The sequence below is a fragment of the Mixophyes fleayi genome, chromosome 1, assembly GCF_038048845.1.
Source record: "Mixophyes fleayi isolate aMixFle1 chromosome 1, aMixFle1.hap1, whole genome shotgun sequence".
In the NCBI taxonomy this organism is placed as follows: domain Eukaryota; kingdom Metazoa; phylum Chordata; class Amphibia; order Anura; family Limnodynastidae; genus Mixophyes; species Mixophyes fleayi.
This window is the reverse complement of record NC_134402.1, coordinates 359,221,494-359,248,224: the sequence shown is the minus strand read 5'-3', so window position 1 is coordinate 359,248,224 and position 26,731 is coordinate 359,221,494. Positions and strand designations below refer to the sequence as shown.

At 39.1% G+C, this 26,731-nt stretch overlaps 1 protein-coding gene across 1 annotated transcript in view; it reads left to right on the top strand.

The window, feature by feature from the left end:
* The window catches only part of CUX2 (cut like homeobox 2), a 294,270-nt gene extending 281,576 nt beyond the window's left edge, over positions 1 to 12,694 (top strand). Inside the window, exons 18-22 of the mRNA XM_075178474.1 lie at positions 1,196 to 1,355; positions 1,519 to 1,800; positions 6,789 to 6,977; positions 9,241 to 9,514; positions 10,965 to 12,694. Of these exons, the coding sequence (XP_075034575.1) occupies positions 1,196 to 1,355; positions 1,519 to 1,800; positions 6,789 to 6,977; positions 9,241 to 9,514; positions 10,965 to 11,802 (1,743 nt within the window). The 3' untranslated portion in view covers positions 11,803 to 12,694. The remainder of the gene's footprint in view (positions 1 to 1,195; positions 1,356 to 1,518; positions 1,801 to 6,788; positions 6,978 to 9,240; positions 9,515 to 10,964) is intronic.
* Positions 12,695 to 26,731: the final 14,037 nt, after the last annotated feature.

The following is a 26,731-nucleotide window of genomic DNA, read 5'->3' as shown; positions in this document are numbered from 1 at the left end:
CGCAAACACAGGAAGAACATACAAACTCCACATAGATAAGGCCATGGTCGGGAATTGACCCCAGTGCTGTGAGGCAGAAGTGCTAACCACTAAGCCACCATGCTGCTCTATGCAGTTTGCAGTGTTTCTTTTAGCTAAAATACCAATACATTTTTCTGCCCATGTGACACTATCTGAAGGCAAGATTTCTCATATATGGTACTTATGGAGAGCTGACTGTGCTTGCCTTCCAGATCTACACATTGACACTGTGAAGCTGAAATTATAAGTAGCATATATGGATCTTCTAGAACAAGTTAGTTATTCATATATCTGTGTTTCTGATAGAAGATATGAAAAATGATTTTACAGCTACCCAGTTAATATGGCTGTAATTCAAAGATTCCCATACCTGTAAATCTTGCATAGTTGATAACTAGGTGTCCAATTAAACATGCAGCACATCGCACATTTATGAACCATAGTTACCTAGATCCAGTCCCAGAAGGCTTAGGGTGGCACAATCTACCAATGCCATTTCAAACACTACCCATAGTCCCTTATCAACCAAAAGTAGTTGTCGCTGAACTTGCCCCAGAGAAGATCAAGGCCTTTCATCTTATGAACCTGCTCCCTGTCCGGCAGCTTCACCCATCCCCCGACTGGGTCCATTATCTGTTCGTTCTTTCTACTGTCCAATGGTATGGTTGATTTTCCACTTTTAGATCAATTTTCTTGTATTGATGTACTTCTTCTAAAATTATGAATATTGTGGTTGTGTTGTAATATCCACTTGTGTTAGTAAAACACAGAAGATAATTACAGCCAAGTTCTACTACTACAAGTTATATTTCTCTGTGTTTCACAGAGTTTTACGTAAAAAATTAACAGATCGGGATAATTGATCCAGTAAAGATCCAGTAGCTTGTTATTGTAAAATCATGCATACATAATCTGCATCATCAAGTATTACCTTGAAACACTAGATTACATGGTTTAGGGCAACCATGTTCTCCAGTAATATTTAATATTGAACAACTTATGTATATTTTGTGTCTTGTTGTGGATTCTGCTCAGGAGGCTTCAAGCTATTGTTCAGTTGTAAATAGTGGTTTGATTGAAAGCCTAAAAGAGAAAAACTTCACTCCTCTTTCTTTTAGTTTTATTCCAGTGGTCTGTTTGCTGTGCAGTTATTTTAAACCATGCTTACATTCAGGTGCTTGGATTATCTCAAGGCAGTGTGAGTGACATGTTGTCCAGGCCCAAACCATGGAGTAAACTAACTCAGAAAGGACGTGAACCGTTCATTCGCATGCAGCTTTGGTTAACCGATCAACTTGGCCAAGGGATTAACCAGCAATCATCCCTTTCACAAGGTAGGTGTATAGAATGTATGCACTTATATGTTATATAAAGAAAAGTGTGTGTGACAGTAAAGCTGCTACAGGGATTTTAGTATATACAACAGAACTTTCTGACAAAATTGATTGTAAAATTGAAGAGATCTTCTTATAGATGTGGGTTTTTTTTTAATTATAGGCACAGCAAGCCCCTCTGAAACTCATCCATCCCCATCTCCACCACCAAGCCCGTCAGATCAAGAAAAGAGTCCTAATGAGCCACTTATATTAAGTCTGGAAAGCAGCAAAGAAAATCAGCAGCCAGAGAGCAGATCTGGTTCCTCACTGAGTGGCAGAACCTTCCCAAGTCCTCACCAAGTGGCGACAGCGGGTATTCAGGAGATTGTGGCCATGTCTCCTGAACTAGATACCTACTCAATCACCAAGAAAGTTAAGGAAGTGCTGACGGACAATAATTTAGGTAAATGTGCACACATGTATATGTAAAATCGGGGTCCTGTTGTGGATTCTGCTCAGGAGGCTTCAATTAACTTTCATGTAAATAGAGATTCTGAAGCAAATTTTATTTTCACTTGATCTTTTCGTGGCAGTGTTTTTGAGACAACTGGAGAAACTGTCTGTTTGCCTAATTACCCACTGCCATTACAGTAAAAAATGCAAGATAAAATGCATATAAATGCTGTGCATTGGCACATGCATCCGATACACAGTTCACAAGTGGAATAACTACAGTTGATATGCCCTGGATGCATACGCACATGTATCTGATATTTAGCTTACATGTGGTATAACTACAGTTGATATGTCCTGGATGCGTTCGCAAATGCATCCAGGCGCATGCATCATGGAGCTTTTTCCAATTATATTAATTTCAGTGCAGCATGTAGAAACAGAAGTGCTAGTAAATATTCTGTGTGCCCATCCACCCAACAAAACATGGGGTGTTATGAGCATGGGGCTCCCTGCTAACAGACACACTGGGCAGGCAGAAACTGTAACAAACAAGCATAAAAGTGTGGGGTTCCCCTGTCATAGTGTGAACCAGCAGCAGCCTGTGGGCCCAATAAAAATAAGGGACCTCCCTCCTCCCAAAGACTACCAGCCTTGTGCTGCTTAGTGCTGGGGCTTGTTACAACACCTTTGGTTTATTGACACTATACAAATCTAGGATAAGAAAAAGTAAATAACCAAACACACCTTTTTTTAAGTAAGACACTTTATAATGCCACTAGTGGGAATCCTTGTATCTCTTTACCCAGTGGCAATTTTTAATCCAAAGGACAACGTCCTTAGTTTATAATTCAAACGGGAAAACCAAACCACATTTTCTTTTCATAATCCAGTGGGAAATTTGATTAATATGTAATCTAAAAGAAAACCAAACCAGATTTTATTTTAATCTGATGGGAAATGGTCTTAATTTGTAATTTAATGGGAAAGCCATACTCAGCATTTTTGTTCTAATCCAAATTGTAATCAAATCAAGATTTCCTTGTAATTGACTAAAAACAAAAATGATAACAACCCTCAAAACATCAAGATGCTGAATGAGCGTGATCTGAATTGCCTGGGGCTTCCTTAGTCCGGTCGGCCCTCTGGATGCCCCTCTAAAGACAGTGGCAAGAGCCAGCACTTAGCACACTTAGCGCCAGAGGGTGCAGGCTGCGCTCACAACAGTCTTTGTAGAATCAGACAGCCCCAGGGAAGTTACAGACTAATTACACGGTACAACCATTGATTTACAGTTTATATGACATTTTATATACATACAAGTGGAGAAAACCTGATTTCACTACCTGTAGGAGAGAGGGTTCTGGGTGGGCTTAACTATTATCTTTATATGCCCGGTAACCACCTCTTCTTAACCAGGGGAGGAACTTGGGAACGTAAAGGGGGTAATAAGTACCCAGGCCACAGTCCATTTTTTGTAGGAAGTGAGGCACCGCAGTGGTAGGGAAATTGAACACTTCGTTGTCGCCCACTCATACACTACATTTTCTTGCACATAGCATGCAGTGTATACAGTTATGGTCAAAAGTTTTGAGAATGACACAAATATTATTTTTCACAAACTCTGCTGCCTCAGTTTATATGATAGCAATTTGCATATACTCCAGAATGTCATGAAGAGTGATCACATGAATTGCAATTAATTTCAAAGTCCCTCTTTGCCATGACAATGAATTTTATCCCAAAGACAACATTTCCACTGCATTTCAGCCCTGCCACAAAAGGACCAGCTGACATCAGGTCAGTGATTTTCTTGTTAACACAGGTGAGAGTGTTGACGAGGACAAGGCTGGAGATCACTCTGTCATGCTGATTGAGTTATAATACAGACTACAAGCTTTAAAAGGAGGGTGGTCCTTGAAATCATTGTTCTTCCTCTGTTAACTATGGTTAACTACAAGGAAACACGTGCAGTCATCATTGCTTTGCACAAAAAGGGCTTCACAGGCAAGGATATTGCTACTACTAAGATTGCACCTAAATCAACCATTTATCGGATCATCAAGAACTTCAAGGAGAGAGAGGTTCAATAGTTGTAAAGAAGGCTTCAGGGACCCCAAACAAGTGCCAGGACTGTCTCTAAAGTCTCACTGCGGGATCGGGGCACCTCAAGTGTCGAGCTTGCTCAGGAATGGCAGCAGGCAGGTGTGCGTGCATCTGCACGCACAGTGAGGCGAAGACTTTTGAAGGATGGCCTGGTGTCAAGAAGGCCAGCAAAGAAGCCACTTTTCTCCAGCAAAAACATCAAGGACAGACTGATATTCTGCAAAAGGTACAGGGATTGGACTGCTGAGGACTGGGGTAAAGTCATTTTCTCTGACGAATCCCCTTTCAGATTGATTGCATCTTGTAAAACACTTGTTCGGAGAAGGAAAGGTAAGCGCTACCATCAGTCCTGTGTCATGCCAACAGTAAAGCATCCTGAGACCATTCATGTGTGGGGTTGCTTCTCAGCCAAGGGAGTGGACTCACTCACAATTTTGCCTAAGGACACAGCCATGAATAAAGAATGATACCAAAACATCCTCCAAGATCAACTTCTCCCATCCAAGAACAGTTTGGTGACGAACAATGCCTTTTCCAGCATGGTGGATCAACTTGCCATAAGGTAAATGTGATGGCTAACTGACTCCGGGATCAAAACATCGAAATTTTGGGTCCATGGCCAGGAAACTCCCCAGACCTTAATCCCATTGAGAACTTGTGGTCAATCCTAAAGAGGCGGGTGGACAAACAAAAACCCACAAATTCTGACAAACTCCAGTACTGATTAGGGAAGAATGGGCGGCCATCAGTCAGTATGTGGCCAAGAAGTTGATTCACAGTATGCCAGGGCAAATTGCGAAGGTCTTCAAAAAGAAGGGTCAACACTGCAAATATTGACTCTTAATGTAATTGTCAATAATAGCCTTGGACACTTATGAAATGCTTGTAATCTTACTTCAGTATACCATAGCAACATCTGACAAAAAGGTCTAAAACACTAAAGCAGCAGACTTGACACCGATATTGGTTTTCACATTTTCAAAACTTTTGGCCATGACTGTATATAGCACAAGTGTTATTTCACTCTACAAACAGTGCATTTGTAAGACGTACCGGTGTTCTTGTGTCGTTAACTTTAATTTAGTGACTTGAAGATGGCAATTATTCATTGCTCGGTATCTCTTGTATCTCTTCAACTATTTAAATAGTATTGATGAGTCCCATGATGTTATTTGCACAACCTTGATCTAATTACTTAACTGTATTTTCTTCACTGAGCTATACATACTTTGTTATGCAATGTAAACCGAAAACACAAATCCTCAATTTATTCCTTTGCTAATGATCTGTGTAATAGGAACAATAAATTCTCCACATTCTGATGTTGGTGTTCTCATCCGGTGAATGAGTATAATATATGCTTGTTTTTAATTGATTGTGACGTGAAGGGAAAGTACACATAGTAATTGAAAGAGGTAGTTTCTTTTTCCTGTCGTTATTTATTATTGACATGCATAGTTTTAGTACCTTAATCCATTGAGTGCTAAGGACAAGTGGGACTTCTGTACATATGCCTCTAAAGTGCAAAGGGTGAGTCCCACTCATCCTTGGCACACATGGGCTGTAAATAAGTAAAAATAATACTTACCTGCCCCCCACTGGTATTTCCTGTCGGTGAGGTTGCGGGAAGAGGTGGCACATAGCCACTGTTCTACAAGAAACCATTTACAGTGACACGAGGTGACTGGGGAGGCGGAAGGCATTAAAAAAATCTCTCCCATCCTGGCTCAATAAACTCGGGTATAACCTCATTTGAAAGAGGTGAGTCCCCTTTCAATGATTGCCTCCTTAGTAGTTATTGTTTGGTGATCACCAAATAACACTCTACACTACAGAAAACGCTAATCAGCCCAGGGATGGGGAAGGGACTTTTTAACCCTAAGATCTCCCTTATCATGGCTTCTTAAAAACTAGAAAAACCAATGCATTATTATTTTCAAGTGCAGATTTTATTATGAAAACCTATGTGTAGAATGCTGCTTTTTTGCTGTTTTGGAAAGGTGGATTGATGCCAAAGCAAGAGCCACAAAGTATTTCTTGGTAGTGTTTAGAAACATAATGCATACATTTGCTTTTAGTTCACTTTCTTGCAATTTCAAGAGAAAAAAACAACACTTTTAGGCATTTTGGGTAGGCTTTCTTTTCTGTGTCAGGGGTTATAACCGAACTGATGGTATTTTCTGAAAATTCAAAGTCTTCTGTATAAAACAAGGTATACTTTTTGGCCCTGATTCATTAAGAAAAGTAAAGCAAGAAAAAGGAGTAAGTTTGCTCCTGGACAAACCATGTTACAATACAAGGGGGTGCAAATTAGTTTATTTTGCACACAAGTTAAATACTGGTGGTTTTTTCATGCAGCACACAAATACTTGATAGCTTAAATTCAAAGTTGATCTAGGACATGTCCTACCCCAACTACAAGTCTGTCCCCACATTTTAAATTGACCTCTTCCTCCAATGCAACATGGTTTTACCAAGGTGCAAAGTTACTACTTTCTTTTGCTTTACTTTCCTTAATGAATCAGGCCCTTTGTGTGGGAACTGCTTAATCAAATTACTAATATTGATGTTGGAATGTTACCAGCCTACATAGTGCCAAAATAGGCTCAACGTAAGAGTGAGAAATATCCTCTGTGGCAAAGGGATTAATATAGTTTTGGATCTCTAATGTAATCTCCAAAATCCATATAAATTACAGGTCAAACATTCTCTATGAAGTATAATGTATAATTATAAGGTTAGTTGTATTTTACATCATATTGGTTTACATTTGAAACGTACTAATGAAACTGGCCACCATATACCATTGTTGGTCTTGGCTTATGCACAATTTAGCAGTGAAGAGTTACACAAGCTGTTTGGATAATCTTTATATCTTCAATGTTTTTAAAGGTCAGAGATTATTTGGAGAAAGCATATTGGGTCTTACTCAGGGTTCTGTATCGGATCTCCTGTCCAGGCCCAAGCCATGGCATAAGCTAAGTCTGAAGGGCAGAGAGCCATTTGTTCGCATGCAGCTCTGGTTGAGTGATCCACATAACATTGAAAAACTCAGAGACATGAAGAAAATGGAAAAGAAGGGTGAGTTAAAGGCAGTTAAGTTATTCTTGTCCCAATAGTAGGTGGACTAATAAAGGGCCACAGGTTGATCCTTCATGAAAAGCCTTCAGCTAGGATTGTACTTACCGTATAAACAAGTCCGGCACCTGCGGCAAGGGACAGCATGGAAATCATCATCATTTCATCATTTATTTATTTATATAGTGCTACTAATGCAGCAGTGCTGTATGGAGAATGTTTGTCACTCGCATCAGTCCCTGCCCATTGGAGCTTACAGTCTAAATTCCCTAACACAAAACAGACTAGGGTCAATTTTGTCAGCAGCCAATTAACCTACTGGTATGTTTTTGGAGTGTGGGAGTAAACCAGAGTACCAGGAGGAAACCCACACAAACACAGGCAGAACATACAAACCCCAGACAGATAAGGCCATGGTCGGGAATCAACGTCATGACCCCAGTGCTGTGAAGCAGAAGTGCTAACCACTAAGATAAATGGTTTTGCATTTATCTTATTGCCCTTACATTTTCTTTTTTGATACTTTTGTTGTTACCAAGTAGCTATTTCAAGAGCATGAACATATGGGTACACAATTCCTCATATAGGCTGTAGTCCCTCACAAGGCCATGGGCAGCATTTCCTCTAAATTTGACCCTGCTTGTTATGTTAGCAAATGTATATAAACTCTTATGCATGCATCATGAAAAATAATCATGTGCCTCAATGATGTCGCTGGTACCATGTGAATTGATGGGATGCAGTTACGTGAGTATTGGTTCATCTCAACTAATGGCTGTCTCTATTGAATGTAGACAAGAAGTGCTCTTTAATACATTGCGCTACCTTTACAATACAGCTTATTTAAAAGTATCTTCAGTTGTGCCAAAATTACATTACATATACAGTTGAGTAATTTTTTCGTACAATAAAATCTGTATTTTGGGTTTAATGGTTCTCAAAAGTAATTAATTAGTCCTTCATGGCAGCCTTAATGCATTGTTGTGGTTATTATTATTATTATGATTATTATTATTATTATTATTATTAACCGTTATTTAAGAGGCGCCACATGAGGTCTGCAGTACCGTACAGAGGGCAACCAACAAAATTATACATACATATTTTAAATATCGACATTTCCCTCACTCAGGCAACACCTGGCTATCTAATTATTGAGCGCTGATGTCTTTACTATATTTCCATTATTATTTAGCGTTTGGAGAGCTCTACATTACAGCTGCCTCCTTCATGTGAGCAGGGCCGGTGCTAGGGTCCTTGGCGCCCTAGGCACATTTTCAAAATTGGCGCCCCCCGCACCATTATCAAATTCGGCGCCCCCCGTCTTCTCGTACCTTAACTTGCCGCCTCTCTGCGCCATCTGCTTCCCTCCACTCACTGACACTGTCGGGCTGTGATGATGATGTCATGGCCCGACAGTCAGTGAGTGGAGGGAAGGAGACGGAGCAGAGAGGCGGCGGTGGTGATGATCAATAGTCCCTCCCCCCACTCCCTGTGGATGTATCTGAAGCTGTGCGGCGGCCGTGAAAGGTATGGTCAGCGGTCGCCGCACAGTTTTAAAGAAATTTTTAATCTGTGGCCCTCCAGAGCCCGGCGCCCTAGGCAAGTGCCTAACCTTGCCTAATGGGAGCGCCGGGCCTGCATGTGAGTCCTCGGGCTCCACTGCACAAGTTGTCCCCATCTCTAAATACATAGATCTTCAGGATGCTTGCTTTCATATCCCAGTTGCAATTTCTCACCAATGTTTTCTCAGCCTCGATGTTATGGGTCATCAATTGCAAATACATTATCACTTCCAACTATATACTACTTGGAAGCATGTTTTATTTCTTATCTCTCCCTAAGGCTAGAAAGGACTAACTCATTGTTAAGGCTGCCATGAATTTTTTTGAGTAAAAGGAATTAATAGTAAATATAGTTTTTCTTTTGTGTTGTCTAGGTTGGGTAGTTAATATATAACGTGTGGGTCTCATTAGTGTTAATTGTTCCATGTGGACATTACAAAATGTTCGCTGTGTTATGCTGTAATGATCTAATTGTAGAAATTTTTTTCTACTTCATTAAAAAAAAGATGCAAGTGAAAAAATATTTGATATACACAGCCCCTGTGATTGTGTGTGTATATTAGCCTGTGCCAAGGCAGTTATGCCAATAAATATTGATCTGTCAAATGTAATTTAATTTCAAAACAGTAAACAAATATTAAAACTTCAAAAGAATGTGCAGAAATGTGGATTGTGACGAAACAACTCTATTTTATGTTTAGCCTACCTGAAAAGACGTTATGGGCTTATAAGTGTTAACTCGGACAGCGAATCTTCCAACACTAGAACGGATTGTGCGAGTCCCAGTTTCCAACCACAGGACTATAACCTCTTGCAGATGAAAAAACCCAGGGTGGTGCTCGCATTGGAAGAGAAAGAAGCCCTGAAAAAAGCCTATCAAATGGAACCATACCCATCTCAGCAAACCATCGAGCTGCTCTCTTTCCAGCTGAACCTTAAGACAAACACAGTCATTAACTGGTTCCACAACTACAGGTAAGGCTATGTACTTGGGCAGACGTGATTACTACTTCAGTCTGTTGCGAGTTGTGTTAAACAGACCCTTTCCTGGATCAGATCTGTTTATCTGGTGGCCCATGGGCCAGATGTTGGCCTCCCAAGTATTTTTTTTGTGGCCCGCACAGTCCCTGACAATATCCCTAAAGTCTATTGCATGATGATTTGTTTTTATATAATATTCATGTCCAAGTCATTATAGATTTCTGAATGGAAGGCTGAGCACATTTTTTTTTATTGAACTGTAAGTTTTAGAAAACTTTCTTTAGGCCAAGGGGTAAATGTAGCAAGCTGAGAGTTTGCCGTCGGGTTTGAAAAGTGGAGATGTTGCCTATGGCAACCTATCAGATTCTAGCTGTCATTTTGCAGAATGCACTAAATAAATGACAGCTAGAATCTGATTGGGTTTTCAAACCCACCGGAAAACTCTCAGCTTGATACATTTACCCCCAAGTCTCAATGAAAAAGTCATGCATTAGAATTGTCAGTAGAGGTTCTTAAAGAGACCAGGAACACAAGAAAAACAATGGACCCTACATATTAGATGCATATTCTACATTCACATCTTTCTTCTCCCAAAGTCTGACCTCTTTTTGAATTCTTCTTGTGTCTTGCAGCTTCAGGCTGTGTCTGACTTTGGTTGACACATGTCTTGAGATTTTCCAATTTGTAGGCTGCTAGGGAATGCAGTACTTGTTTCATTTCAATTAGGCAGAAATAGGGAATTAAATAATTTTCACAACATTTATATCAAGTCACTTTTAAAATAGTTCATGGTAAAAATTACTTATCCTTCACTATTCTAAAAATGGAAAAGGGAAGTTATCTAATGGGCCATTCGGGAAAAAAATGGTTGCATTTGGATTACCCAGTGACACCATATTCAAACATAACCTCTGGAGAGTGCTTGGGGTTCCAAATCCATTTTTTTATTTCCTAGAATATATTGGGATGTTTCAAATAAATAGGCGCTGCTTATTCTTAATCTGTTTGTTATTCAACCTCTCAGAATTATACCCCAAACTAGAATTTATTAGCTAATTTTCTGTGGATTTCCTTCTGTGGGAACTGATTGTTACAAGTACTAGCCTAAAAGATTAATTCACGTGAAAGCATGTCATGTTGGAGGCAATTGAGGGTCCCAGTTGCTAAACTTTACACTAATGCTCAGATACTAAAATCACAGACCATTAGATTGTAAAATCAGTTTAGCTTATGCAAAATGTTCCAAAAAGAAATGATAATTATTTCTGTGTGTGTAATACATTATGTGTGTGTCTGGTCTCAGAGATCCTTGGTGAACAATGTCTTTATCATATCCACATCACTCCATACACTATTACTTCTTCATATCTGTAACCATTAATACAGTATGCCTATAGCAAGTTGTCTTCCTTTAACCAGAACTCACATCTCTATGGACTTCCAGGTCACGCATGCGCAGGGAGATTCTGATGGAAGGTCAGCACGACAATGACACCGACCAAGAGCCAAGTAGCTGCGATAGCTTCACCTCTGTGGCAGTTCCTCACAGAGCACTACATCCTCATAGCCCGGAATCTGAAGTAGGAGACAGAAAGCCAATAATTAATGACCTAAAACATCTTCTACATAGGAACGGCTACCCAAGGGAGGTGAGAACTTCAATGAAAATTAAGAAAGAGAACCTAGAGGAAGAAGATGATTATGATTCTTCTAATTATTGTGAGTCTTGTGGCTCTGGAACAGCATCAGGAACATGCTGTGAATCTGAGCCATCCAGAGCTCTTAGAGAAAAGCAAGTTACTTCTTCTCACTGTGATGGCTCCCAGAGACTACACTATTTGCGAAAGAGCAATTCTCTTCATGAGAAGTCTCACCAGCCCACAGTCCATGACTGTACCTCTTCTGTGCTTACACTTAAAGAGAGCATGGGCACAGAAAGGTCACAAGCTGATCCCATCAGCTTTAAATCCACCGTCGAATCTTCACGCTGCAGCCTAGAAGTGTCTCTAAATTCCCCATCAGCTGCCTCCTCTCCAGGCCTCATGATGTCCGTCTCTCCTGTACCTTCTTGTTCTGCTCCCATCTCTCCATCCTTGCCCAGCACCATGCCAAATAAGGCCCATTCTTCCAGCCCAACCAGCGACACAGTCCCTTTGCATCCCTCCACAAAGCATAGCCCCAACAACCAGAAGAGAAACGAAAAGATGGCAAATCTAAATAACATTATACATAGGCTTGAGAGAGCTGCAAATAAAGAAGAGACTCTGGAATGGGAGTTTTGAACTGCTTTCTATCGGTACAACCTGAAGAACCATATTGTTACTACCAAACTCTGTAAATCCACATTATGGAACAGAGATATTGCAGAGAACATATATTGGATATTTTATATATACATATATATATTTTGTTTTTGTTTTGTGAAGTAGACAATGATAACAAAGGAAGTAGCAAAAATCATAAACATCCATTGGAATTCAAGAAAAAAGTATGAAAAACAAACACAAAACTTAATTTTCATGGTAAAAAAAAGAAACTCTTTTAGAAAAAAATATTTATAAACATTTTAGATATTTTATTAAATAATATTTGGAATAAATTAATAGCCTAAGCTGCTTTGATAATGGATATAGATGTAAAAACCAGAGAGATGTAGCAGTCTTGTAACTTGCCACTGGATGAGATTAAAGCCATCAAGCACTGGAGACTTCCCAAATGGAGTATATCAGGAGTTGCTTTTGGTTCTACTGCTGTCTACAAGGCAGCAATTATTACTACCCTCTGAAGAGACGGATACAGTCTGTAAGACTCTAAACTGAATATGTATGGCCATGAGATGTATAGATTGGATGGTCCACTTTAAAATGTATTGTACATACCACTCCAGGTACTGTGAATGTTGTAGAGCAGAATCTAGGCATACAAATGCTGTCACCAAGCCTTGTGTAATGGGAAAGGTGCAATCAGAGTTGTGGCATAAAAATCAGTGTGCTGGATTTGCAATGAGAATTATGTATGTCCTGATGTCAAAGTATGATACATATTTATTATGTATTATAGAATATGTCAGAAATATGGACAATATGAAGCATATCTGCACAATTATAGATAAACCAGACTTACATGGACATCCTGAGATAATTTGCTGGTGAATTTCATCCCAAGAGAACTGCAGTGGGGTTAGAGGGAGGGGGGGGGGGGCAGGATTTAGAACATAACTTCTAAAGTAACTAAAGACTGGAGGTACATATGTAGTTTCATATCAGCTGTATTACCTCTGGGTGCCTGCTTCTGTCCTAATGTCTTAATTAAAGGTTTTAAGGTCTTTAGGCATCCATTTGTAGTGTTGGAAAGATGATTGAGATGTATGTGGAAAGTGTAGAAAATAAAGCAGTATGCCCTTGCAGGCACGTTCACACCAACAGATTGTGCTACTTTTTTTTGTGAACACAATCTGCTGTATATTTGTGTGTTAGAGATGGCCGAATTAACTGTTGTTACTGCTGTAGCTTTCATTGGATGAAAATCACCCTAACAAGTCCAAATTATTGATTTCCTAGTGTGCTTAAGGTGGCCCGGTATACAATGGTATTCATACTGAGCCTTAATTGTAAGACTATCAAATTCTGTTCACTCATGTTCTCATGTTTTCCATACTGCCATTTCTAAATTTACACTTTGACCACTGTATGTATGTGTGTATATATATATGTATGTGTGTATATATATATATATGTATGTGTGTGTGTATATATATATATATATGTATGTGTATATGTATGTGTATATATATATATATATATATATGTATGTGGGTGTATATATATATATATATTATACTCAGACCTGACAACATGAACTATAAATTAATGAATTCATCACAAGTCAATGGGTTATATTGGAAAGTATGTATACTAATGAAATGATTGGTCTGTATAGTTTTTGATGTTCATTACACAAAGTTCTTCCAACTAAATAATATTGTCACAACAGGCAATAACTGTGGTGGTCCTATATATATATATATATATACATTTGTATGTACTAATTTACAGAGCAAAGCCCCTTAGTTTTGCAGCTGTGTATCTGGATGGTCCGGCCATTGCCTGCCCTCAGAGCTGCTAGCTACATGGGGAGACAACACGAACATCCTACCAATTTAATATTACCCCTTTCAATAAAATAAACTTCTCCGTTTTTTTATCCAAAATACTCCTGGCTGTAGCCCCATTTATGGCCAATATCAGTCATGAAAGTGAGGGGGATCAGAACTGCCTTTATAACATGTGGCAATGGGTCTGTATGAAACTTTTTATTACAGTGTCTAGACTGCACCTAGAAATGAGCGTCTCCTTTGAAATGGAACATGGAGGTGCAAAGTGGATGTAATTAAATATATAGAACTAGACCAAAGTCCACCAGCTCAGAGCTGGTGCAGACTGAAGTCCTTTTTTAGAGTGGAAATTGCCTCCCACCAACTTCATGACAACTTCACCCTAAAAATGTGCCCTCTCCCCTTCCACCTCCATTATAGTAAGTACTTTACCCTTCACTCTGCCCAGTCCCTCTCTGCATGTGCAAACCGCTGCTACTCTACAAACACTGTCGTCATGCTCCCCACTGGAAATGTAGGTGCACTTGTGCTATTGCACTGTGGAGCTGCCGTTTTTCTCTTTGTAAATGACTTCTAGAATGTATTAAATAATGCCAATTCTTTCATATTGAAATCACTTATTCTAGACATGTTCCCCTTGTTCTTATAGCCAGATACTATGATGCACTACATTTGGCTGTGATATGCAATCTACTTCAGAGTTATATATTCATTTTGTTTAAAAAAAAAAGTTTGTTTGTTTTTTACATCATAACAAACTATTTTTCACTTTTTTTTTTTGCATTTGTTTTTTTGTACATTTTTAGGATGCCATGCTGGATGCCATACATATTAAAGCAGCTGTATTTATACCTTCCTTCATATACATAAACTGACATGATGTGTGTGTTAGCTGTATGGCCCTGTGCTAATATACATGGTGAGCGCAGCCTGACCGGAGCTAAAAATAGGTATAAAAAATCTCCAACCAGCATTCAGACATAACATGGATGTCTATCAATGTGCGCATGTCGATACAGCTTTAATGTTCATTTAGAGGCTCACTCAGTGGGAGAGATTCAATTAGCAAAAAATACACACAAATTGTCTTCGGAAAGCCCACGGAGACACTTCACACATATTTTTTAGTGAAATATCCACTGATTTTTGCTTGCACCCCATAGAGGTGCAAGCAAAAATGAGCGTGTATTTTTACTGTACTACTGGTCTCATGTTCCTGAGAACATCACCATTGACTGAATCTCCCCCAGAGTTGGATGTATGTTGTTGGGTTTTTTTTGTTGGTTTTTTGGAAAGATGTGCATTTTCATATTGAGCATACACACAAAAACAAGTATGCATACGTTTGTATGAAGTTTTTTGCATAACTTCAACTTGTTACAAAATAAAGGGGGCTGATTCAGCGTTGTTATACAAGGATTGTAGGATTTGTGGGGTGTGGTAATTGCTGATAGTAAATACTGATGGAATATACGTACTGTGATTCATGTACTGTGTCACTATTAATCACGTTAATTTTATTTAAGTAATTATAACCCATAGACTCTACACCATAGATGGGTGCCTTAAAAGCTACTAGCACTTGTAGAATAAAAAACACAACAACATGCATAGAACATACGACTTAAAAAACATCTGAATAAAAGTCCAGCTATAACATAGCTATGTCCATATGTCAGTACCATCCAGGTTAATAAATTAGAATTTCAATTTGATAGTAAGTAACCATAGGTCCGTAATAGAATTGATCGGGGTATCCAAATAGGTATATTAAAAGTCTCTATACTTGCGGTTGGTAACCATGGATAGAACGCCCATCAGACGATTCTTGAACTGTTGGCCGGCATAGTTGCAGAGGCCGGTGATTAAGGATTGCATTGTGTGAACTGTAATGAATCCGTGTGCGTTCCATGTGTCAATGATACCTTCCTGTAGTATTTGTGGGCATAACAAATGCATTTCGTCACTTGCGGTGACTTTTTCAAGGGAGTATGTTGTTGCTTAAGGCGTTCCTGATTCTTATAGTGGGACGTAGATGACGTAATGCGTATTGGACTAATTAATAAACGATGAACCTATAGGTTACATTGCAAATGTCTTCCGTTCAAAAGATAAAAACAAACTAAATATATTGGATTATGAGAACACAGATTGATTTGTATTGTACAGGCAGTATTTGAGCAGATATTCTACCTTATATATATATATATTATGAGGTGAACTATTTTGCACAAACAGCCCGCTCTAAAGAAGTATTTTTTAAAAACCCCTGGTTAATCAAGTCTCAAACACAATCAGTCTCCAATGAATGTATTCAAACATACCCACCTTAAACCTAAATCTACTTTTAATCCCAGCCATTTGAAAGGCCCTCCTCAGGGCCTCCTAAGTTAGCATCTTAAATGAGGCCTTGAAAAGGGCATTCTCACCAAGAAAGAGTTTGACTTTATCTACAACAAGCATACGGTAATACTGGTCTTTTACTATTTACCCAAGAATCCTAAGGATACACTTAACCCCCCCGGGGCTTCCCATTGTCTCCGGAATAAATTCGCTGACCGCAAATCTTGCACAATACATAGATTGTTTCCTACAGGAATATGTAAAGGCACAACCCTTGTATATCTGTGATACTACAAAAGTATTACATATCCTACAGCATTTAAATTGGCAAGAAAATTATTGGCTGGTCACTAGCGACGTTACATCGCTATATACAGTGATTGGCCACTCCCAGGGTATAGCCAGTATAGACCACTATCTTCAAAAAGACCAAGAGTACAATCCAGAACAAAATAGGTTAATTCTACACAGTATCAAATTTATACTTCAAAATAACTTTTGGTTTCAAGACCAATTTTTCTTGCAAATTAGAGGAACGGCTATGGGAACCAGGTTCACTCCGAGTTACGCTAATCTTTTTATGTGCAAGTGGGAGGAAGAATCCATCTGGTCCAACCAAGACAACGGAGCGAACCTGGTCATGTGGCGACACTACATAGACGACATCTTCCTCATATGGCACGGAGATGAACAATCCCTTCTTGATTTCACGATCATTCTAAACGAGAATCCATACAATTTGAAATTTATCACCAATTACAGTAGAACAGAGAGTGTATTTTTAGACCTGAGAGTATATATAAAAAAAAGTCTGAGTGGAGACCAAAACGCACTACAAGCAAGTGGATGTTAATAGCTATATCTTCTCCACCAGCAACCATCACCCTAAATGGCTTAGCTACATTCCGTTAGGTCAGTGCAAAGAATCAGAAGGAACAGCTCCTCCATTAATGATTACATATTACAAGGCCGCCCACTAAAAACACAATTTGAAGAGCAGTTATACCATTAGGGTAATCTAGAGGAGGCATTCACTAAAATAGAAAATATGGATAGACAAGAACTCGGATATAGAGACAAACCAATGGACACAATAAGAGATGGACAAGTACGCTTCATAACGAAGTATAACAGCTCGGCCTCCAAGACTAGCAAAATTATCAGAGACAAGTGGGATATACTCCTACTAGATAAGTTTTGAAAAATATTTTACCTAGTCATCCCAGTATAGTTTTTAGGAAGGCTTCTGATCTGACCACCAAATTAGTTAAAAATCATATTAGACCCAAGCAAAAATTCCAACAGGTCCTGCCACTAAGTAGGAAACCTAAAGGATTTTATAGATGTGGCCATTGTGTAGGATGTGTATCCTCCAAAATACAGAGCACCAAATCCATCACTGAGATTACATCATCCCAAACAGGACAGCCATACAAGATCAGGGACTTCCTAACTTGCGATACGAAAGATGTGATCTACTTATTACAGTGCCTGTGTAATCTGCAATATGTGGGCCGTACTATTAGACCTTTGAAAACCCGTATAGGAGAACACATACAGAACATTAAAAATGATTTAGACACTCATAGTGTTTCCCATCATTACAAACAGATACATAACCAGGATCCCTCCACATTACGTTTCATAGCCATACAGAAGGTAAAGAGAAATTGAAGGGAAGGTGATTTCTCCAGAACCATTAACACCATAGAGATCAAATGGATATATGACCTCTGTACTCTTGCCCCAAAAGGCCTTAATATAAACTTTAATATCCAGAGATTTGTGTAGGGCACACCAAGAGACCTGTCCCGGCACGGACATGCCTAATTTTTAGTCTATATCCATACTACTGTCGAAAACACCCAAACCCATCAGCACTTGGAAGATAAGCCAGGTGGGTACCAAAACCATATGGTTTTGAGAATACCTGGTGCTGTAGACCATACTAGTTTTGGCAGGTCCTGCCGGGGGAGTCTCATAAGGGTGTCCATGCACACATATCTGGTACATATCTGGTATGAGATCAGGTGATTTTCGAATTTGTCAAATTTTCAATGAGATCCTAACAGCTTCCAGGTTGGGTATCAAAATAATCATAGCATTTAATAGCGATCAAGACTCACTCTAATATGGTAATTTGTTATGTAAATGCACCTATAGAGACACTATTGCAATGGAGTCTCTAGATGACCCTAGTCACAATATATATTTCCAACTGCTCTGGTTCAATATTAGACTCAATATAACAGTTTGCATTAGAATATTTATTATAATGTGCATATAGATTGCACCTTATATGCTAATTTTAAGTAATTGTATGCCCAGTTTCCTTTTTCCTTTCTTTTCTCATTATGTGCCCATTTTATCTATGGAGCTACAATTTATGTTTTATATCCTACCTAGTGCATTTAATCTGTTGAAGCTGATAAATGTCTGTACAAAATAGATCACCTGATAATATATATAAGGTAGAATATCTACTCAAATACTGCCTGTACAATACAAATCAATCTGTGTTCTCATGCTGGTATATTCGATATATAAAAACAGAGACCAAATATATTCGAACGGAAGACATTTGCAATGTAACCTATTGGCTCATTGTTTATTAATTAGTCCAATACGCATTACGTCATCTACATCCCACTATAAGAATTGGGAACGCCTTAAGCAACAACATTCTCCCTTGAAAAAGTCACCGGGAGTGAAGAAACGCGTTGGTAACACCCACGTGTACTACAAAAAGGTATCATTGACACGTGGAACGCACACTGATTCATTGCAGTTCACACAGTGGAATCCTGATTCACCGACCACTGCAACTATGGCGGCCAACAGTTCAAGAATCGTCTGATGGGCGCTCTATCCATGGTTACCCACTGCAAGTATAGAGACTTTTAATATACATATTTGGATACCCCGATCAATTGTATTACGGACCTATGGTTACTTACTATCAAATTGACATCCTAATTCATTAACCTGGATGGTACTGACATATGGACATATATATGTTATAGCTGGACTTTTATTCATATGTTTTTTAAATCAAATGTTTTCTGCATGTAGTTGTGTTTTTTATTCTACGAGTGTTGGTAGCTTTTAAGGCACCCATCTATGGTGTATAGTCTATGGGTTATAATTACTTAAATAAAATTAACTTTATTAATAGTGACACAGTACATGACTCATAGTATGTATATTCCATCAGTATTTATTATCAGCAATTACCACACCCCACAAATCCTACAATCCTTGTATAACAATAGGGCTGGATCAACCCCCTTAGTTTTGTACAAAAACCAACAGGTTAGGACCACCTGTAGATCCTTAGCTGCTGGTTATACAGGACATATGCGGACCTGTACGAACATACTATAATTGTATCTCAACTTGTTAAAACTAGGCATAATAGGCCGAGTACAATAAAGTTGTGTTGCATAATTATGACTCCATAAGACGGGGATGCAGTTAAGTCTGACAGGAGGTGTATGTCTTGTGTGAGCTGGAGCCATCTAGCCACTTGTGATTGACTGTTTGCATATTGACCTCTAGCTGATAGTACTTTCAGGGGCGGGCTGGGCAGGGGGGCATCGCCCGCCCGGGCCGCTCACAATAACGGCTGTTAGGGCCGGCCGCCCCCCGGAAGTAATATAAATGTGATGCGGCCGCGTCATTGATGACGCAACCGCATCACGTGTCATGTGATGCGGCCACTTGTGCGGCGTGTGCCCCCCGGGCTGACGTCCGTCAGCCCGCGCCTGAGTACATTGTGGCTATATTAGATCAATTAATAAAATTAGTGCCAGAAACACAATTTACAGTACATTTATTTCTTAAAGGGATGTATAGGCGTTGTATTTTATTTTTATTTATGGTAAATGCAACCTTCGCTTTTATTAAGAAGAATCTGACCGCATTATTTTATCTTGTACAAACAGGGAACTGTATTATGTTTTTTTTTTAATTAAGTACATTTTTATTGAATTTTTGAACATACATATAACAAAACCAAAAACACAACATAACTGAAACTACCAATTTACGCTAAAGAGGTATCCACTTTTAATATGAAATATTAGCAAGTTTTGAGACAAAACATAAGCACATACATGGACAAATAAGCATGTCTAAATTCATCGAACAGGTATAAACACATTGTAGTAATGCATGGCAAATACATCCAATCAATTTTCAAGAACAATGACACATAATAAAACATAATAGGGTACATTACATGTATCACAGGGACCCACCAAGTAAACTATTAATGTCTTTATGGACTGGTTTCAGGAGTCAACAACAAACCGCTTAAGCGTTTTAAGAGACTCCAGTCCATCCAAATAATTATGTGCATTTATTACATTATTAGGTTATGTACAAATAGTGTAATGCCACTGTGGCATTGTGTACTAAAACATATGCCTTATGCTTGTGTATCCAGTGCTTCTGTCAAGTATAAATTCACACACTGGTGCAGCGCATGTAGTACTCTTTTTGAGTTAGCATTGCAATATTTGTCTGTATCTACATAAGGATGCTAGTATGCATCTTTTCCTACGTGTCCCAGAGGCGTCCATCTGTAGCAGATCCCCTATATGCACATATTTTCACACTAACTATGGCATTTCTGTGCAATAGTACCTCATGTTTATCTTTGTTATCCAGGGGGTGACTTCACAAATCATATTCAGGAAACATGGAGGGGTATGTGCATGAAAATGTGTTCACAGTGAGATTTCAAAGTGTACATGTCACATGCATTGGAATCGGCCATTTTGTCATTTTCAGGCACTATTCATGAGAATTCATCCTGTTAATTCACTGAGGAACTAGTGAGATCAATGGGGCATGAGATACAAAGTGACTCATGCTGGATTCAGTAATGTCGCTAATTCCCAGTGAATTGACAGACTATTTTCTCATCAATATTGCTTTAAAAGAACAAAATCGCTGCCACCAATGTGGGCATTTTAAATGTGGCGTTAGCTTGTTTTCCATAATAACACAAAGGTCAGCAAAGCACCCCCTATGCACTTGGAGTGGGATGGCTTAGTGTTGGCCTCAGACAGTTCCAGATATATATTTCTCCATTGGTTTACAAACAAGAAAATGCTAGGAATAGTACTATCTGCCATTTACCTTACTCCCTGCGCTGCCCCGACAGGAACACCTGTAAGGATTTAAAAAGGAATGAAGTGATAGAATCAGATTAAACAAATTGACCAATTTCCTGTAATAGTGAAGAGAACAAAATCATTTTTATGAACCTTTTGTGTGTGACAATAGAAGACTGTTTCCAGAGCAACTCAGCGCTTATGAGTGCTGCACACTTTTAGTGGGAAAGGTATGGCATTCAGTATGACAACCTGTAGAGTATACCTACTAAACTGCGGATATGAAAAAGTGGAGATGTTGCCTATAGCAACTAATCAGATTCTAGCTGTAATTTTGTACAATGCACTAAATAAATGATAGCTAGAATCTGATTGGATGCTATAGACAGCATCTCCACTTTTTCAAACCCACAGTTTAGTAAATATACCCCTTAGATTTTATGTTGTCATTAAAAGGACATTTATCTCGATGTCTGCTTTAATTGTATTAACATCTGATACAGTCAATGAGATTTAGGGATAGACAAGTATTAATATGAGAAGGGAGATCATTAAGACACACAATGAGAACTTGATTATTGTCCTCATATTGTCTGATTATACGACTAGTTAAAGGAACATTGTCGCACTAAGGTTGGTCTTATACTGAGATGGTGTCTGGCAACAAATTGCAGGGAGAAGCATAAGATGCATGTTTTTATTGCCGTCATTGTTATAACATCCCTTAAACACAATGAAGTAATAGTTGAGTGTTACAGCTTATAGTGCTGATTGAAAATGTGAAGGTGTCTATCAGGAAGGCTAGAAAATATTATTAGTATTATCGTTTGTTTATAAGGCGTCACAAGATTTCCGCAGCGCCGTACACAACACAGACAGTCGACCATACAGAGTAAAACCGTACAGAACAATAAACCAAGACTTCAGAAACTCCATGCATGGCTATTGTAGTGAGGTTGGAGCAGAAGAATAGGTATAGAGACAGGAGGGAGGAAGGACCCCCACATAAGAGCTTACATCCTAATGTGAAGGCAAATAGACAGCAGGCACAAAGGGGAGTCAGTAGAGGGTATATAGCACAGTAAATAGTAAGGCTGGGAAGAGAGGTGAAGAGAATGAGCATGGAAAGAGGATTAGGTGGGAAGCTGGTAGGTTATGAAGAAGAGGTGAGTTTTAAGTGCCTGTTTGAAGGAGCACAAAATATAGTAACATGATGCCCATGTCAGACAGTGTGTAAGATCGTCATCCAACAGTGCTGCTAACGGTGTCACAGGGTCCGGCGTTGTTTAGCTGGGTCTTTATGATTGAGGCTCAGTTCAAACTGTTGGATCTGCCTGTGTATGGGTACTACTACTTCAACTATTCTCATTGGTGGCCATTGGGTAATCAATGCATAAACATAGTATTAGTATTACATAGCATTACTTGTAAGATGCACATTTCCATTTCAAATATATTTGCAAGTGGTTCTTGTTAGTAAAGCATAATAAAAACTTGATGATTTTCAGAATTTACATGAATTAATATCACTGGCCAAACTAATATTTCTATGATAGAAACATAAATATGTTGTTCTGAAAATGTTTACAGCTCCTACTTGAACATACACACAGTGTTGTCTATACTGGTAGTAAAGCGATTACTAGTTGGTGCTCATCCTGTACGTATTTTAGATCTGACCAAACAATAAATGACTCCCTTATTAGTGAGGAGAATAGCTTCAGTGTACAGTGGCTACATATTTATTGTAGATACTTTACATCTTGAACAAATCAGCCACATATTGGGTGCTACCTTTTTGGTATCTATGGACAACACTTTTTGCAGTTGGAGTGTGTGTGTGTGTGTGTGTGTGTGTGTGTATATATAATATACACATGCAAACAAATTTGAATATAAGACTCCTATTTTGTGCTGCTTTTCCCCTTGTAACTGTGGGTACTATTGGCAAAATTCTTTGGTATATGCCATTGGCACCACATATTGTATCCTAATTTTACATATTTCTGCCTTTCCTAATTTAAAAACACTTTTATGTCATATTCTGAATACATACTATATATCTATACATGTCCATTGTAGCACAATACACTTTATGACTAGTCTAATCTAATGCTTTTCAGATGCTTACAAATACATCATACATCATAAAACAACTGAGACTCCCCTTAAAACTACAGCATTCTAACTACTTCTGTCCCTGTTCTCTCTGCTTGTATACATTAGGCATTGAAGAAATGTTTGTGATGTCACTAGATGTTGTTATCCATTATTTATTAAACAATGACGTATCATTTAGCGCTGTACATTGAGGGTATCGTGAAACAAATTGCATACAATGACCTGATTCCTAGTTCCTGATGGGATGCATTCTCAACGATGTTACTGGTTCTAAGTACACTGATCGGGGGATGTAGTCATTCTGGCGACTGTGAATATGTTGACACTTATGCTGTCGGCATCAAAATAGTGACAGTGTAAATGTCGACATATTCATTCTGTCGTGGAGTCCCCTTGATTTTACTAGAACTAGCACTAGGTCCGCAAAAGAAAAAAAACCAAAAAACCCCTTCCTCCCTAAGGGTACCCAGCCAGGGGCGCACCCAGGGGGGGTTTCCTAGTCCCCAGAAACACCTGTCCTACCTGGGGTGTCGTATGCTTACAGTGGCTGGCCCCTCTCCCGGGACCAGCCACTACTGTTTGTAATCATCTCCCAGTCAGTCCCCTGTTGTGTGAGCACAGCTCTCTGCCGGCAGTGTGACCCCGTCCCTTCCTCCCACACGGCCAGCATGGGTGTTATGCAGGAGGCTGCAGAAGAAGGTAAGAATGTGTGTGTGTGTGAGAGAGAGTCTGTGTTTGTCTGTGTATATGACAGCTTACATGTCTGTGTGTTTGATCCTGTGTGTTTATGTATGTGTGTGTGTGTGTGTGTGTGTGTGACAGCTTACATATCTGTGTTTATGTGTGTGTTTATGTATGTGTGTGTGTATGTGACAGCTTACATATCTGTGTTTGATCCTGTGTGTTTGTGTGTCTGTGCTTGTCTGTGTATGGGACAGTTTACATATCTGTGTGTTTGACACCGTGTGTGTTTGTAGCCACACCCCTACACATACTGGACATGCCCACTTGTATCGTGGCGTGGAAATCCCCTTCCTCGAATCCTGCGTTTGCCCCTGCTAGCCCCATGTTGAAAGCACTAGGCCTCTTACCACCAGGGCCTGGCTCAGCTAGGGGGGCAGGGGCACATGCCCCTTAGGCCGGTCCTATAGTGGACGGTCCTAAACTGGGCTGGCTACGTTTGACTCGGTCACTCTGCTACATGCATTTGTTTTCCTTTAAAATGTTCCTAGTAGGCTGCTGAGCAGAGTTTGCCCCCCCTCCCCCCCTCAAACTACAGATTTCTAGCCATCCGTAAATAAAACTTATAATTAATACACGATTTTGACTTGGTGCACTACAGGTTCCAGGAAGCCCAGGCTGCCATTAACAGTTTGGGCATGCTGGTGCTATCCCACACTGTAAGAGGGAAAGTCCCAGGTTATAGATAGACTTAGCGGCTGTAATTCTTCCATTATACAACGGGAGCCCTGGCAGGCAGGCAGACCACATCTGCCTAAGGAATCCAGCCCCATGCTGGGTATCATTATGGCATGAGGACCTCAGGCTGCGGGTTGCCCTGCTATAATTCCTGGCAAAGTGCTGGCCTAATGCTGGTTCTAGTAAATTCAGGGGGGCATCATGCTTCCCCTTCCCCAATTTTGCTAGTACCAGCATAGGCTGACTGCACTAGGATTAATATGTTTTTCTTTTTTTTTTGTTTTGGGTGGTGGTGGGGGGGGGGGGGGGGGGGGGGCGTTAGTGGGTTGTTTTATTTTGTTAACTATTTTGTGTCGGACGCAGCGACTGTATTGCTCTATGAATATTGGCATAACTACTATCAACAGTCGCAATTTTACATATGTCGACAGAATGAATGTCAACATTTACACTGTCATCAATTTGATGTCGACAGCATAAGTGCCGAAGTATTCACCATCGCCATATCGCACCCAAACCCTGATTGGGTGTATTCTTGGTTATGTCACTGATTACTAGTGCAATGATCAGTGACAACCAAGTATACACCCGATCAGTGCACTAGGAACCAGTGACATAACCAAACATACACATGATCAGTGTACTAGTAGCCAGTGACATAACCAAGAATACACCCGATCGGATGTATTCTTGGTTATGTTACTGGTTCCTAGTGCACTGATTGAGTGTATACTTGGTTATGTCACTGGATACTGGTGAATAGATAAGGGTGCATTCTCACCGATTGCTAGTGAATTGATAGACTCTGTTCTTAGAAAATCTTGTGTTCCTAAACTGGCCACAAATCTGGTGATTTGGGAATCTGCACAATACTACTTGATCATATGCATGCCCTTTAGCTGAAGATACACATTGATAATATCATCAACCAACCAGATTCTTCAGTTTGCAAATGGAAATCCTGTCCAGCCTGCATCAGGCTGTGTGATTGGAGCTTGGGTTGGTCAAAAACTACTAAGCATGTGTGAACATTTTCAGACTACAGTCCTTTTCTTGCTATTCACAATATTTTTTACATTTTTTTAGATTATTTTTAAATGTCTACAATTCTAAACCCAAATGGGCAGAAAAGCCTGGCGCATGACTAAAGCAGTCTATACCTTGTATAGTATAGATAAAACAAAGATTCAAGTAACAAGATAGGAAAAAAAATGCTGCTTATTTCTAGAAGTTGTTGTGCATCAACTTCAATTATAATGGAAGAAATCAAAAAACAAAAACAAGCGCAAATAGATCCTATGTAATAAATACCACCGTAGATTTAAAATACGTAATAGAATTTATTTGTACAACCATTAATACTTATATAAAGGGAAAAAATTAAAAAGAAAAGAAAGTATCAAAACATACTCCACCAAATCATTAATCCAGACTAATTTTGGTCTTAATTTTTTTTTAATTCACGTATAGTGTACATATAGAGAAAAAAAAGTGTCTCATAGACAATCATTCATTGCATAATCCGGAATTTTTGATAATAAGAGATCACTGGATTAGCCCACAGTACAAGACACAATTGTATCTATTAAATTCCGCACATATGTTGTATGATATACACAATACTATTATGTGGATCATGTACGATATTTTCTTTTCTTTTTAATTTTTGCTTTATATATGTATTAATGGTTGTACAAATAAATGTTACTATATTTTAAATCTACAGTGGTATTTATTAGATCTATTTGCACTTGTATTTGTTTTTTTATTTTTAAATGTGCATTTCCTAGTCTGACAATACAAAATTTTACACTGGAAGCCTCTTCACCTGATGTTCTTAATGTGCAAATGAAGACAGGTAGATATAACAGAATAGTATTTATTGTACCAACTTCAGTGATTACTACATCAATCTAGGCTCATAAATTGTGAAAGCAATATTTTATTAGCAAAACAACATGTTTCTAGCTATGGACCATATTATTGTTTGCTATATGGTTTCTGAGGCAAAGCAGAAACCACTCCAGAGTTGTTGCACATTTTCTGACTCACTTCAGAACAGATCATGGTTCACTGCTGCACGAAAGTAATCTG